Raw genomic sequence first — 17,218 nt, forward strand, 5'->3', positions numbered from 1 at the left:
CCACCTGCTTTTCCATCTGTTTCTCCTTCTGCTTCTCCATCTGCTTCTCCACCTGCTTTTCCATTTGTTTCTCCATCTGCTTCTCCATCTGCTTCTCCACCTGCTTTTCCATTTGTTTCTCCATCTGCTTCTCCATCTGTTTCTCCACCTGCTTTTCCATCTGTTTCTCCATCTGCTTCTCCATCTGCTTCTCCATCTGTTTCTCCATCTGCTTCTTTCATTATCCATGATAATGTTAACGTGTGTGTTTAATATTACAGCATAATGGAATAATGAAAACTGTCACACGTCTAATCAGCACACAAGCATTTATCATCCCAACAATAAAGACTATTTGCAGTTTCTTTTATTTGTGTACTCTGTCGTGCTGAAATACAGCCTCCACTGGGTTACTGCTTTTACTAATTACCAACAAACAATATAACGTTCAATGAAATAAAATATAATAAAACGTTACATAGAAAGTCATTTAGATCAAAGATGACTCCATGAACAAAGGTAACCGCTTAATGGATTTTAATAGCTTGGTGTAACTGGAGTATTTTGCATTTTCCATCATACTTAACAGTTGGAGTGAAGTTCTTTTTGTATATTCATCCTTTTTTTACACTAAACCACCCTTAGGTGCTTTCTTCCTGCTTCACTACTGGCTGAACACTTTCTGCATGATCTCCACTAACCTCTAGTTTATATACTTTTCTCCTTAAATATATTCTTATTCCCCTTAGTTATAGAGCTCAAACACACTGAGCTCTTTTAATTGACAGATCTTCTGCAGAGGCACAGAACTTATAAAACTGGACACTTTTTATCTGACTGGTCTACCAGCCATTAGAGTGACAGGACTTAAGACCATCAATCAGTAGACAAATGACAGACTATGGCTCCTCTTACTACAACAGACTCCTCGTGCTGCTCAACCGGCTACAGACTCCTGTAGAAAATCACTGTGCTGGAGACAAGAACGTTCCCCATACTTCCAGAACACAAACCAAGAAAGGAGGAGAGAAACGGTTCCAGTGTTATTCCACTGGTACTCGACGGTGGGTCAACAGAAGCTGAAGTTAACACAGCTCAACCAGCTAAGCTTAGGTTAGAAAGGTCAGCAGATTTCCTGAAGCTCTACAGAGCTGAGTCAAAACTGATATAAGAGAATATAAACCAGCTTGTTACGAAACCAAACGAACGAAAGCAACAAGCTGCTGTAACATCTTCCACAGCAAACTGTTCATCATCAGCTCAGAAAGGTAATGCTACTGCTAATGCTAGCACTGCTGTACCCTGTGGAAAGGCAATTTTGCGAATGCAGACCACGCCTTGGTAAGTTAGCTAATGATAGGAGGGGAACTCTGAGGAAAATTTGGGCTGGAGTTCAGTACGGCTTCTGTGGATCGCGAGAGGGCCGACCCCCCTATCAAGATTGAGTGCAGGCGTGGACAAGGTGGAGGAGAAGGGGAGGAGGAGGGGTGCGAAATTTCGTCACGAGTGGGAGGAGTGAAGGAGTGGTATTTATAGGAAGCTGAAATTAGGAAGGAGCAGTTTAGGCGTGGTCTCTCCTCAAACTTCAGTTATGCCATAACTCCATAATGAAGCTGAAACGTCTCTCTGGTCTGTTTTGATCTGCTAGTGAATCTGGGGGAGGGAATTCCCAGCAGTAATGACAGTGAAGCAAAGTCAGTGAAGCTGATCAGCAGGCATGGGTAACTGACGACGCACAGAGGCTCATTTTAGTCTGGAGTTTCTTGTTGGTGCTGACATCACTGTGTTTACACGTTACTTGTGCTATTTTGTGCTGGGTTGTGGGTAGTAGTGCAGTGTTGAACCTACTGTGAGGTTGAATTGTATGGCTAGAAGTGACCTGCCTGTCAGACATTCATCAGCAGCCCCTTCTAGACCAAGGTAGGTCAAATATTCTCCCACCTCAACATGTGGCTGAGCAGAACCTGCAGCATGAAATTTAACATATTTAACAGTCATTTTAATCTGTTTTGGGGTGAAGAGAGTTTTATAGGCAAGATAGTGTCCAACTAAGCAGAGTCTCCACAGTCATCCCCCTCATCCTCCACTCTCTCTCTCTCTCTCTCATCACCAGCAGAGTCTCCACAGTCATCCCTCTCATCCTCCACTCTCTCTCTCTCTCTCATCACCAGCAGAGTCTCCACAGTCATCCCTCTCATCCTCCACTCTCTCTCTCTCTCTCTCTCTCATCACCAGCAGAGTCTCCACAGTCATCCCTCTCATCCTCCACTCTCTCTCTCTCTCTCTCATCACCAGCAGAGTCTCCACAGTCATCCCTCTCATCCTCCTCTCTCTCTCTCTCTCTCTCTCTCTCATCACCAGCAGAGTCTCCACAGTCATCCCTCTCATCCTCCACTCTCTCTCTCTCTCATCACCAGCAGAGTCTCCACAGTCATCCCTCTCATCCTCCTCTCTCTCTCTCTCTCTCTCTCTCTCATCACCAGCAGAGTCTCCACAGTCATCCCTCTCATCCTCCACTCTCTCTCTCTCTCTCTCTCATCACCAGCAGAGTCTCCACAGTCATCCCTCTCATCCTCCACTCTCTCTCTCTCTCTCTCTCATCACCAGCAGAGTCTCCACAGTCATCCCTCTCATCCTCCACTCTCTCTCTCTCTCTCTCATCACCAGCAGAGTCACCACAGTCATCCCTCTCATCCTTCACTCTCTCTCTCTCTCATCACCAGCAGAGTCTCCACAGTCATCCCTCTCATCCTCCACTCTCTCTCTCTCTCATCACCAGCAGAGTCACCACAGTCATCCCTCTCATCCTCCACTCTCTCTCTCTCATCACCAGCAGAGTCTCCACAGTCATCCCTCTCATCCTCCACTCTCTCTCTCTCTCATCACCAGCAGGGTCTCCACAGTCATCCCTCTCATCCTCCACTCTCTCTCTCTCTCATCACCAGCAGAGTCTCCACAGTCATCCCTCTCATCCTCCTCTCTCTCTCTCTCTCTCATCACCAGCAGAGTCTCCACAGTCATCCCTCTCATCCTCCTCTCTCTCTCTCTCTCTCATCACCAGCAGAGTCTCCACAGTCATCCCTCTCATCCTCCACTCTCTCTCTCTCTCTCATCACCAGCAGAGTCTCCACAGTCATCCCTCTCATCCTCCACTCTCTCTCTCTCTCTCTCTCTCTCTCATCACCAGCAGAGTCTCCACAGTCATCCTTCTCATCCTCCACTCTCTCTCTCTCTCATCATCACCAGCAGTGTCTCCACAGTCATCCCTCTCATCCTCCACTCTCTCTCTCTCTCATCACCAGCAGAGTCTCCACAGTCATCCATCTCATCCTCCACTCTCTCTCTCTCTCTCTCATCACCAGCAGAGTCTCCACAGTCATCCCTCTCATCCTCCACTCTCTCTCTCTCTCTCATCACCAGCAGAGTCTCCACAGTCATCCCTCTCATCCTCCTCTCTCTCTCTCTCTCTCTCTCTCATCACCAGCAGAGTCTCCACAGTCATCCCTCTCATCCTCCACTCTCTCTCTCTCTCTCTCTCATCACCAGCAGAGTCTCCACAGTCATCCCTCTCATCCTCCACTCTCTCTCTCTCTCATCACCAGCAGAGTCTCCACAGTCATCCCTCTCATCCTCCTCTCTCTCTCTCTCTCTCTCTCTCATCACCAGCAGAGTCTCCACAGTCATCCCTCTCATCCTCCTCTCTCTCTCTCTCTCTCTCTCTCATCACCAGCAGAGTCTCCACAGTCATCCCTCTCATCCTCCACTCTCTCTCTCTCTCTCTCATCACCAGCAGAGTCTCCACAGTCATCCCTCTCATCCTCCTCTCTCTCTCTCTCTCTCTCTCTCTCATCACCAGCAGAGTCTCCACAGTCATCCCTCTCATCCTCCACTCTCTCTCTCTCTCTCTCTCATCACCAGCAGAGTCTCCACAGACATCCCTCTCATTCTCCACTCTCTCTCTCTCTCATCACCAGCAGAGTCTCCACAGTCATCCCTCTCATCCTCCACTCTCTCTCTCTCTCTCTCTCATCACCAGCAGAGTCTCCACAGTCATCCCTCTCATCCTCCACTCTCTCTCTCTCTCATCACCAGCAGAGTCTCCACAGTCATCCCTCTCATCCTCCACTCTCTCTCTCTCTCATCACCAGCAGAGTCTCCACAGTCATCCCTCTCATCCTCCACTCTCTTTCATAACATCATCCCCTCCACAAAACAGTCTTTTCATATGTCCATATATTTTCTAACATCTTTTAAAAACATGGCAAAATAGATATGGGTCAATAATTATTAAAACAACATGGATCACCTGCTTTAAATATTGGAATAACATTGGAAACTTTTACATCCTCTGCAAGTGGCTCCAATATTGATACCTTCATCTGCTTGACAAGGAATGCAGAAATATTGCTATGACCAGCTTAAGATGTTTTTAATCCACCAATTGTGTCACGTTTTTCTTGGATAGTAGATTTAAAAGAAAAAAAATGAGAATTTTTTAAAGGGAAATTTATTGTAAAATGGTTAAATTCACGAGCTATAACAGATGGATCGTTATGAGTATTTTTTTTTCTTTTTGTAACAACTGATTTATTATTGTTTTGTTGTCTTGAGTACCTCATTCATTTTTCACTGAAATATTTATTTTTTCTAGCTCTAATAGAATGGATATACTTATTTCTATAGGATGTATAAAATGGATTTTTTCAAAATAATCCATCAATTTCTACATTGTTGAGGAAAGTTATCCTGAGTTTAATCAACTCTCTTGGAGATTAAATGCTAGCACTGGTGCAAGGCTGACGCCATTTGTGACTGAACAGGTTGCATGTTTCGCACGTTTGGGTTTGCTCGTTCATCGTTTGTTATTTTTTGCTCTTTTACTTTGTTATTAATCTTTCAAGTTACTTTCTTTAACTGAATATTTATTTTGTAACTTGTTTCTCTTAGATGTACAATGTTGTTGTTTTTTTTTTAACCTTTATTTCTTTGTTTGGACGCTGACAAAATGGCAGCCGCCACTGAACGCGAGCTCTGGACGCTGAGCAGAGAGCTGCAGCAGTTGCCAGGAAAGAAAGGGGGAATGACCGCTGCCCACCTACCGGGGAGGAAGCGAGGTGTTCAGCAGGCTCTACTCGCTGCACTGCTGGCTCCAAGGCTGGTGTAAGAACAACGGCGTCGGCTACGTGAGCAACTGGAATGTTTTCTGGGAATGACTGGCATTTTACCACAGGGACAGACTACACCCGAGCCGCCGTGGGTCTGTTATCTTGTCCGAGAATATCGAGAAAGTACTACTCCAGGCCTGACTGGACTGGATTGGATACGCCAGTGTTAATAATTGTAATATACTGACCTCCAAAGCAAAATAGTACATTTTTGTCAGAAATTGCGGAATTATTATCAGTTGGATCCACAACCTATGATAAGACTCTTCTGTCTGGGGACTTTAACTTACATATCGATAGGCCTTCAAATAGCATTAGAACTCATTGCTCTTCTAGAGACATTTGATTTGGAGCAGCATGTGGGCAGCTCGACCCACAAGCTAGGTCACATCCTGGATCTGGTGATCAGCGAAGGTTTAATCACAAATGCGTCCCAAATCTCTGATGTTTTCATATCAGATCATTTCTGTTTTTTCTTTCAAATCAATTTATTAGTAAAGAAGAAACAGCCTGAAAGTTACTTTAAAAAACGTAACATTGACTGACAAACAGTTGAAGTTTAAAACCATTTATAATAGTTCAGCAAATACAGATCTGACTCCATCCTGTAATGATCTAGTCTCCGATCTAAGTGCCAGATCACAGGAAACGCTTGACATTCTCACTCCAGTAAAAAAGAAAAGCTTGTGTACTCTTAAAAATCCATGGGTGAATGTTAGAAACACGCTGACTTAAGAGAAATTGTCATAAATCAGACGCTTATGGAGGAAAACTAAACTGCAGGTACATTATGATATTCTCAAAGATCAGATCTCAGTCTATAATAATGCTATGAAAATATCCAGACAGTCATATCTCTCCAGTGTAATAAACAGACACAAAGATAATACCAAAATCCTTTTTTTTCCACCATGGACCAACTAAATGACCCCAGCTGGTACGTTTCATGATGATTTATCTTCTAAAGTCTGGTCTAAAATAGACCTGATATGACAGGGTGTAGCTCAGCAGACTGAAACAAGCTCCTATAATGTTCTTGATAAGCCACCTACATGAGTAAAGGCATCTTTCTCTGTTATATGTGAACTTGACCCTGTTCCTACTTCATTCCTTAAGATGTTTTTGATTGTGTTCGCATTATGAATGACCTCAGGCTCAGCACTGATGCACAAAATCCTTCTATTTTGGTTTTATTAGATCTTATTGCACCTTTTGATATTGTCGACCACAAGATTTAAATCCAGAATCTTTAATGCTGGGTCAGCCTCTTGGGCACAGTTTTAGTTTAATGGTTTAAATCATATTTAGGTAATAGGCAGTTCATAGTTTCACTTGGAAATCATTTATCAAAAAGATTTGACATTTCAAGTCAAGTCAAGTCAAGTCAAGTCAGCTTTATTCTTGTGGAGTCCCTCAGGATTCAGTCTTAGGGCCTCTGCTTTTCTCTTTGTACATGCTACCTTTAAGTGATGTTACTAGGAAGCATTACATATGTTTTCATAGCTATGCTGACGACACCCAGTTATACATTTCCATTCTTTCTGAAGACTCTGTAGACAGACTGACCAGCTGTGTGTCAGATATTTCTCGGTGGATGTCGCAAAATGAACTATGAACTATGAACAGACTGTTTATTGTCGCTGGAGATTTCAACCATGATGATTTGAAGTCAGTGCTCCCAAAATTTCACCAGTATGTGGACTTTGCAACCCGGGGGGCTAACGTGCTGGATCTTGTTTACACAAACATCCCCGGCGCGTACAGGGCTGAGCCCCGCCCCCACTACGGCTACTCAGACCACATCTCTGCGATGCTCATTCCAGCATACAGACCGCTCATCAGACGCGCCAAACCAGACCAGAAGCAAGTGAGAACCTGGCCACCAGGAGCTATCTCTGCTCTTCAGGGCTGTTTTGAGCACACTGACTGGGAGAGGTTCAGAGAAGCAGCAACCTCCGGCGACTCCACCAACCTGGAGGAGTATACAGAATCAGTGACTGACTACATCAGCAAGTGCATTGATGATGTTACTGTCTCCAAACTCATCACAACTCACCCCAACCAGAAACCATGGATGACTGCAGAGGTGCACATGCTGCTGAGAACCCGTGACAAGGCTTTCAAGTCAAGGGACAGAGCAAGCCTCAGGATAGCAAGATCCAAGCTTTCCTGGGCCATCAGAGAGGCAAAGTGTGCCTACTCAAAGAAAATCCATGATCATTTTCAAAACACTGCTGACACACGGCGCATGTGGCAGGGCATCCAGGCCATCACCAACTACAAGACACCTCCACCTGCTTGTGACGGTGATGCCTCCCTTCCAGATACGCTAAATAACTTCTATGCTCGGTTTGAAGCTCAGAACGGCACGACGGCGAGGAAAACCACACCTCCTGTGAACAGGTACTGTGTCTGTCCACAGCTGATGTCCGGAGAACTCTGCTCAGAGTCAGCCCACGGAAAGCACCAGGATCTGACAGCATACCGGGCAGAGTGTTCAGAGAATGCACTGAACAGCTGGCTGATGTCCTTGTTTGAATTGTCCCTAAACACCAAATTTAACAGCCCTGCTCCGCATTCAGCCCATTGTGTTGCCAGCTATTTAGACATTAATGGCTGTGTGTTGAGTTCTTTTCAGAGGACAGTAAATCTATACTGCTATACAAGCTGTACACTGACTACTTTAAGTTATATCCAAGTTTAATTTCTATTGTGTTATCCCATGAAAAGATATAAGACATAGAAATGTGAGGGGTGGACTCACTTTTGTGAGATAATGTGTACAAAATGTAATTGTTACTCCCTTTTCCTTAAGCTTGGTTACCCAGTGTCAACATTAAAGCTTCATTTATAACAGTCCAAAATGGCTTCTGTGAGACTTCCTAAGGAACACTCTTTTACCAATACTAAGGAATTTAGAACAAGATCTGATTTTTGACTCTTGGTTTCTCTGAAAGTTTTTCCTTTTGCATTTATGGAGTTCTCCTTTGCCTCTGCCACCTTTGACTTGTAAACTTGGAGCTTGGATCAGGATTTCTGCAAAGCATCTTTGTCACAATGCAAAATGTAAAAAGTGATGTACAAATAAATAAAATTTTGAATATATTTTTACATTATTCTCTTGGCAAACCACCAAAAGAAGCAGTAAAAACTGACCTTCAGAAGTGCCAGTTGGTACTGCGAAAAAAAAGGCCTGCAGGTTTGAATGACTCAAAGCCTAAGCATTCTTGGCAAAGGCATGGCAGTAATGTACCAGGTTCTGGGAGGGAAAATGTTCACACACACACACACACACACACTCACTCACACACACACACACACACACACACACATACACACACACACATGCACACACACACACACACACACACATACACACACACATACACACACACAAACACACACACACACACAAACACACACACACACACACACACACACACATACACACACACAAACACACACACACACACAAACACACACACACACACACACACACACACACACATACACACACACATACACACACACAAACACACACACACACACACACACACAGACACACACACACAAACACACACACACACCTGAGTTTCTCCAGTGCACAGTGTGGATCCTCCTTTAGCTCAGACAGCATCTTCACTCCAGACTCTCCTGGGTGATTATAGGTCAGATCTAGTTCTCTCAGGTGGGAGGGGTTTGATTTCAGAGCTGATGCCAGAGAAGAACAGCCTTTAACTGTAACCATACAACCAGACAATCTGCAGAAAGGAAGAAAAAAAGTGACAGATGGCAATTACAGCTGCAGTTACAAACACCAAAATTCACAAAATGAGAGATTAACCCTGAAATCAAAAATCAAAGCAATTTAAAAAATAAAATTGACTAGGATAACTAGGGTGGCAGACTAGGATGGTTGTTAATGCTCTCAGTTGACTATGATTCTATCACTTAACTAAGTTTATGTGTCTAGATACGTATATAAACATGAATGCAAATGGAACGTTAATTTTTTTTTCAATCCAGCAAATATATCCTGCTCTGAAAGGCACAAGGCATGCAGAGCAGACAAACTATTGCTATTGGTCACTAGCTAGCATTCATATTGATAAAATGTTTGTTTTACATCTGACTGATGCCTTCCATTACCTGGCTCACTTGTGCCTTTCTTTCTTACTTTGCATAGTGTCTGGTGTTTGCTAATTTCTGAGCTGTTCATTTGTAGTCATTACTTTGACTGCCTTCTGGTCTTAATTAAACTAAACTCATATCAACTCCAAGTGATAACTAATCATCCTGATTTGTCACAAAAAGACTGGACAGCCCCAACATGATATGCTTATTGTATATAATCATGATATGATTATGATTTTGTGACTTATGATTTTTTAAATTAATGAAAATTTGAAATTTGCCTGCGACCCTTTGTTAGCCTGCTTGTTTTACAGTGACCTGTTTCCTGGTGTTTGACTGTTTGTTTTTCCCTTTGTAGTGTCATGCCTTGTCATAGATTCTACATGTCTCTGGAACTGTACTGGATATGTTAAATGTAGTCCTGTGCTCTGGAGAAAGTACATTTTGTTACTGTCTCAACAAATCTGTGATGAGAACAAATGTCAAAGCTGACTTTGACTTGCTGTTTTATTAACATTCTACATGCTGTCTTACATTTTTGTAATTGGGTTTGTATAACAGTTACTACTTCTGGTGTATCACATGGAAGGTGATGCTCATAACATTTGTTTATGTTACTTCAAAGGTCAAATGTTTGCAGTTTGTTTTTGTTGTGAGTCTGGATAAAACTTTGCATATGAATGGATTACTACTTGTAACATTGCTACTGTCTATCAGACATAGTTTGACTGTGCAACTGATGACCCAATGTGCTGTTTTGAAGTCCCAGAAGAGTATAAGCGATTCAGTTAATACTCTAAATATACCACTAAGCTTACAGAATACAGCATAATTCAGGGACCAGGTTACTCCCAGGCTGTTGACTTACATATCCAAGGAAGTGAGACAATCAACAGGCAGAAGGAGATGCGAGGAGAAGCTATCTACATATGTGGAGGATTTTAGACAATCAGCAGGTGAGCAGGGGAAAATTAAGTGAGGGAGGCAGGGTGGAATTCAGATTACTGTGTCAATGGGAAACACAACCAACACACCCAAAAAGCAAAAATCTTCACTAATTTACCCTTTGAATACCAACATAATTGCTAAAATTCAAGCCTACACAATTAAAGAGACAATATGAAACAACAAATTGAACCACTGGCTGTCAGTTAATACCATTCTATTTTCCACAAGAATTTGATTGAACACTATTATTCGGTTGAATACTATTATTATTATTTGTCTCCCCCTAGTGACAGTGTATACTGTAGCTAAACTTCATGTATATTAAAAAAAATCCAGTGTTGTGATCAAAACTCTATGTTAAACCACTACAAAACAGAAGAGGGATACTATGAGTGATGAGTGATTTGTTCTACCATTAAAACTGTTTTGCTATATTGAAGTTCAGTGTGGTTCAATGGCTTTTCAGCCCAGCTTAAAGCCAAGTTTCTTTGACTCCTAGACATCTGTGCAAGTAGATGGTAAATCTGTAGAACACTCTTTCCTTCAAAGATGTACAAAACACTGCTTTACACAGTCAAACTTTCTTGCAACTTTAATTGTTATGACCATGTCAGTGGACAAGAGGATAAAAAAGAAGATGGTGTACTGGGCAGCTGAAAAGGAGACTCAAAGTTGGTAGTTTTTCACTTTGTCAGTTTCCTGAGGCATGACCACAAATATGAGTCTCTCAAAGCTGACGTTTCTGTACCCAGCTCCAGTAACAAGCCAGCCAATGCTAACAGCTGTTTAGATGGTGGCTTGATTTAGCATTTATTCTTCTTAAGCTGCTGTTATCCTGATTTGTGCAGCGAGATTTATTTCTCCACTTTTAATGCCCCCTAATTTTACAGAATTCAGGTTCATTTGTCAACCAAAGGAGGGAAATTATTACAGAGGAGGAGACTAGGATTCACTCCTTGATGAATCAGTGCAGAATAAGTGAGGCATAGAGCTTGAACAGCAGATGACAAAAGTATAATAAAGAACTCCAAACACATAGATAAAAGACAGATAAATAGATACAGGAAAAACTCTCAACTCATTTTTTAATTGCTTGAAATGTACAATATAATTTACATGCACCTTACCAGGCAACTCACAACACACAACTAGTTGCATGGGCATTTCACTGTGTAATGTCAGCCTAAGATCATCTCGTAGTGAAGACAGCAACCTGGTTCATCTGAAAGATCTACTTTGTTTGTGAAAATCACTACACCTTCAGATTTAATGGCTCTTGGAGCCACTCAGTTTGACTATAGAGTTATAAACAGGGATTAAGGCAACAAACCAATTTACTTTTACGATACCACTGTTCAGGGGGCATTCTGACCTGATGAGGGGTTATCACACCGTTTATCACTGAGGTGAACTCTGCAGGGGGGTCAACAGCAAGCCCAGGAATTCACAATTTGTCTTAGGGGTCAAGCAGAACAGTGCCTAACAGAGAAACTCTTTGGAATTGAAAATCAAAATAAACTCATTCTCAACTCCAAGTGATAACTAATCATCCTGATTTGTCACAAAAAGACTGGACAGCCCAAACATGATATGCTTATTGTATATAATCATGATATGATTATGATTTTGTGACTTATGATTTTTTAAATTAATGAATGCGAAGTGACAGAAATAAATCATACCACACCTTTTCAAAACTGCTCATTTCATTAACTGAAATACTTAGTTTCACAACTTTACATGATGATTGCTAAAATTTCATATCGTTTAATGAATATTATTTTTGTTTTACTAGTTTAATTTCGTCAACATGTATTTCATTCTCTTTTTTTTATTGGGATGGCTTTGCCAACCTAGTACTTCACACAAAGGTAAAATCACCATTAATTATTATTATTAATAAACCTTCTCAATTAATTATTGAAGTCAGGTGTTTCAGCCACACTCATTACTAACAGGTGGATCAAATTAAGCACATAGTGCAGTCTTGACAGAAAAACACTGGCAGTAGAAAGGGTCGTCGTACTGACAAGCTCAATGACTTTAAACATGGCACTGTAAAGCACACGGCCACTGGACTTGTGCCAATTGTAAAGTTTGGGGGAGGGATAATGATATGTGGTTGTTTTTCAGGGGTTGGCCTAGAACCCTTAGTTCCAGTGAAGGGAAATCATTTTGGACAATTCTGCTTCCAACTTTCCAGATCTGCAAAGTGTCTTTGTTTTATTTGTTCTTATACCCACTGTAAGCACTGTATACCCCTTATCTCTCTCCAAGCTACGCTGCGAGAGAGATACGGAAATGTGTTGCAACAGATCACTTTTTGTCAAATCTCTACCAGCTGGGCAAATTAGTTTAGGAAAAGGTTCACGCAGCCTCAAAACTCTGAGCATATTCAAACCAAAGTCTGGCAAAGCCTGTGTCAAGAAGTCCAGCCTGGTTCCAAAAGCTGTCAGAGCCATATCAACAGCAGCACCAGCAGCTGCAAATTGTCTTGTCAAACAGTAGCCTTTGAAATCACCCCTGCAGTCACTGCTGGTAATGACTAAGTTCTGCTCTTGACCAGCAGCCTGTATTACTGCCGTAGTGAAGCTGTTTCAACTGACATGAGTTGACCCCACAGAGCCACCAGAGAACTCAGAATCCTTCCAGGGGCTCTGGGTCCTACACCATGCCCTTGGCTGAGGTTCCCAGCTTCCTCTCCCAATCAGAGTAAGGCCTTTGGTCTCATTCATGTGCTCAAATGGTTGACACTGTGTGATCTGTGTAGGTTTAGACACCTTTTCTTTTTTCCTGGTTACTAGCTTTCCCTTCATTAATCACTGTATCTGATGTCCTATTTGCATCATCTTAATCAATTTTATTGTGACCGTATTATTCATCTTAACATGTGATATTTAGTCAATAAATATGCCATTTGGTTGAAGCTATCCATTGTGTGGTTGTTTGTGTGTGCATAGATAAATTACTTTCACTGTTAAAGGTCACAGACAATGGGTTTATCCTTGACTTAAAATTAAAAAAAAAATCTAAATTATACCAGCCAATATTTTCAGTTATTGGAATCTTTAGTCTCCTAACCCTTTTAACAGCCATGAGTTGGAGCCTAGTTTTTACCACTGTTGATATCAGAAGAATTTTAAAGGGCGTACTTGTTGCCATCCTCAGACCATGCCACATTGAAAGTCACTGGGCTCTCCAGTATGACCCATTCTAATGCCAGTGCACAATGACCAGCCACTTCATTAAATACAGTTCACTGTCCACTCTATTAGACACTTTTACCTTGTCAGTCCACCTTATAGATGTAAATTCAGAGAAAAAAGCTCATCTACTGCTGCACAGTTTGTGTGGTCATCCTCTAGTCCTTCATCAGTGGTCACAGGACGCTGCCCACAGGACGCTGTTGGATGGATATTTTTGGTTGGTGGACTATTCTCAGTCCAGCATTGACACTGAGGTGTTTAAAAACTCCAGCAGCACTGCTGTGTCTGATCCACTCAGACCAGCACAACACACACTAACACACCACCACCACGTCAGTGTTACTACAGTGCTGAGAATGATCCACCACCCAAATAGTACCTGCTCTGTGAGGGTCCATGGGGGTCCTGACCACTGAAGAACAGGGTAAAAGGGGGCTAACAAAGTATCAGAGAAACAGATGGACTACAGTCTGTAACTGTAGAACTACAAAGTGGAACTATATGGTCAGTGGAGCTGATAACATGAACAATAATTGTAGAGACAGTGAGGTGGACTTTATGCACCTGTTAGCAATAGGTGTAGCTAAAACCACCAATTAGAAAGAAGGTTCACATGCAAATGCAAGACTACCAATGTGAAGAACTCCTCTCTGGACATCTCCATTGTCAAATACTAACCTGTATCTCTCCTTTGTTACTTTCAAAAATCCTAGAACTCTCTGCTCATAAACCGTTATCTCTCTTTCTTACTCAGAATCAGCTCCAGCATCCCGACCAGTCCAGCGCCAAACTGGCACACTGTATTTTGGAATCATAGATGGCAGCCCTCACCTAACCTAAGCTAAGTCCAAGGAAAACCAAGCTGCTAGGCATGCCTGTAAATAAAGGTCCTCACTGTGTATCTGAATATGCTCAGTGTCTTGGTGCAGTCCTGGACAATCAGTTATCTTTTTCTGTGCATTACAAACCTGACTCAGTTATATAAGTTTTCTCTCTACAACATCCAGAAGATTTGACCCTTTTCCCCCAAGGAAGCTACCCTATTGGGAGGGTTCAGTTTGGTTCAGTTAGGTTCAGCAAGGCTCAGTTAAAATGTAAAAAATAGACATATTAAGTACACAATTATATACACACATATATCATATATTCCAAAAGCAACAGGAACATTTAACCCCTCACTCACACACACTCACACACACACACACACAGCAGCAGAGATTTTTCGGATATATGTAACTTTTGTACGTCATTTTGAGTGAGTCTATGTCTTAGATTCCAAATTCTGACACCAGCTGTGGGAAGATTTGTATTACACATTAAGTACTTAACTGTTTGTGGTGTTCTACATTACTGAAATGGGTAATCATTAATCAGATTTAATCATATCTATCTATATATCTCTAAACATATATATATATATATATATATATATATATATATATATATATATATATATAGTATTTGTACACAGATGACATGATTTTATACAGCCAAATCTGCTCATACAGCAATAGAATGCCTCCTTTTGCTCATTTAATGCCTTACAGAACGCTCTGTACAAGCACAAATTAGTTTGAAATGCCACGAAAACTAAGTTTATGCTGTCCTCCAGATTTTCAAATATAGATTTTAATACTGTGAATATTACTACCCTGAGTTGGCATTTGGCTGGATGAGAAGCTTACATTTAAATTTCATATTAATAAAATAGTCAGTAAGTGCAGACAGAGGCTCAGATTTGCTTTTAGCTACCAAGCACCAGAGACCTGGAATTTACCACAAGAGTCTCTAAAACCCAATCAGTCAGTCAGTCATTCTAAACTTTTAGTCTCTAACCACCTTCAAACAGACTATATCTGTTTTAATTGAGTTTAACTTCTCATTTTATTTTATTTTGTTTTTATTTTAAATTTATTTTATTAACTATTTCATTGCAACTGTTTTATTTGATGTCAAATCTTGTATTGTTCAATTTTAGTAAATAATTTGATTTCTAAGATTTTTAGTTTTCTTATTGCTTATTATCTTGGATTTTTCTTTTACTCACTTTTACTGTGTTTTCATTACATACATTTGCATTACATGCATATATTGTATTGCTATTTTATGCTGTTATTTTTATTTCTTTTTATCTCTTTATAAATCCTTGTCTTGCAATTTTTCATTTCATTTTCATTGCACTTCTCAATTCATCTTAAAGTACTTCTGAGTCAAAATAAAGTTTGACCGATCAAGGTAGCAGCATAGAATCCTGTCTCTGGCAGTGTTTTTGCTCAAAGATATCATTTGAGATGAGGCTGTTTTTACTAACTTAAACATGTTCACAGTAGATAACAAAGCATTTTTGAAAGTTGCTCTATAAAAAGTATCTACTAAATGTTGCAAATGTAAATATGCTTTTGGCCATGCAGTATATGACCATGGAGTACACATTACTAAAGATCTCTCATAGACAATTAATGTCTCCAAGCTTGTGAAAAAGGCTCAGATACGTCCTGTGGTGGATGAAGAATGTTTGTCCTAAGATGCCTGTCTCCATTATATACAGATGCTGGGGGGAGAGCAGATTGCAAGGTACTATATTGATCCTTTGGCATCAATAAAATATCTATTTATCTACCACAGCATGGAAAACTGCACCACAGGCAAATTTCACTATTACAAAGTTCTTTACTGCCATGTCACTGCCACCAATCAAAGACATTAATAGAAGAAATGTTTTAGGAAAGTCCACAGTATTGTCTCCACCCTTCACACCAGAGCCACAGACAGTCTGACTCTTTGCTGTCCAGCAAACATTACCAGAGCTTCCTGTACAAGACATCAAACTCAGGAATATTTATTTACCCTCAGGTCATCAAACTGTTAATTTGTCACACTCTTGTTAATTGAACCATATACCACCACTTTATCTATTTAGTTCTAAATATTATTAAATACCAGATCTTAATATGTTTAGTTTCAAATCTGATTTGGGAATTCTTACCCGAGTTTCTCCAGTTTACATTGTGAACTCCTCAGTCCAGCAGAGAGCAGATCCACCCCTGAATCCTGCAGATCACTGTTACTAAGATCCAGTTTTGTCAGTGAGGAGTTTGCTGATTTTAGAATGGATCCTAGATTTTCACAAGCCTTTTGTCCAATATTACAAATAACTAGTCTGCAAAGGGAGATAACACATTTTACAGTATACTTGTATGTTTCTAAATAGAATAAAAGAAAAATTACATCATGATTTTCCACATGAATAAAAATATCATAAATAATGACATTAGTTACAGTTTTCTGTGCTATCTCAGCTTAATGTTTTTAACAGAAAGTTCACCTGAGTGTCTCCAGTTTACAGTGTGAGCTCTTCAGCCCAGCAGAGAGGAGCTCCAGTCCTGAATCTTGTAGGTCATTGTTAATGAGGTCTAGTTCTTTCAGGGAGGACTTCGCTGATTGTAGAGCAGAGCAAAGAGGTTCACAGAGGTCCTTGGTGAAATTATAGCCGGCTAGTCTGCAAAAAGGAATGATAAACATAGCACACGGAACAGATGAAATGAGGGTGGGAGATCAAATATCAGAGGAGTTAAGAGTTTTTCTTTAATGATTTGATCTTTAGTTGTGAATATTGGGTCAGATTCATGCAGCAGTAACCACACTACAAACCACAAAATGTGCAGTGCAGCAATGAATTTATTCATAAAATCACCATGCTGGTCATTAGTTCACCAGTCTGTCCATGCCACTATAGTATTGTTGCACATCTCCTACATAAAACCCAATCATGATAAACTAATGAAT

At 40.9% G+C, this 17,218-nt stretch overlaps 1 protein-coding gene across 1 annotated transcript in view; it reads right to left on the reverse strand.

The window, feature by feature from the left end:
- The window catches only part of LOC118801115 (NACHT, LRR and PYD domains-containing protein 12-like), a 63,619-nt gene extending 46,650 nt beyond the window's left edge, over nucleotides 1-16,969 (reverse strand). Inside the window, exons 1-3 of the mRNA XM_036561288.1 lie at nucleotides 16,758-16,969; nucleotides 16,419-16,592; nucleotides 8,732-8,905 (exon numbers count right to left, since the gene is read on the reverse strand). Coding sequence (XP_036417181.1) covers nucleotides 8,732-8,905; nucleotides 16,419-16,592; nucleotides 16,758-16,954 — 545 coding nt within the window. The 5' untranslated portion in view covers nucleotides 16,955-16,969. The remainder of the gene's footprint in view (nucleotides 1-8,731; nucleotides 8,906-16,418; nucleotides 16,593-16,757) is intronic.
- Nucleotides 16,970-17,218: the final 249 nt, after the last annotated feature.

Source organism: Colossoma macropomum, unplaced genomic scaffold (assembly GCF_904425465.1).
Source record: "Colossoma macropomum unplaced genomic scaffold, Colossoma_macropomum, whole genome shotgun sequence".
Classification (NCBI taxonomy): Eukaryota; Metazoa; Chordata; class Actinopteri; order Characiformes; family Serrasalmidae; genus Colossoma; species Colossoma macropomum.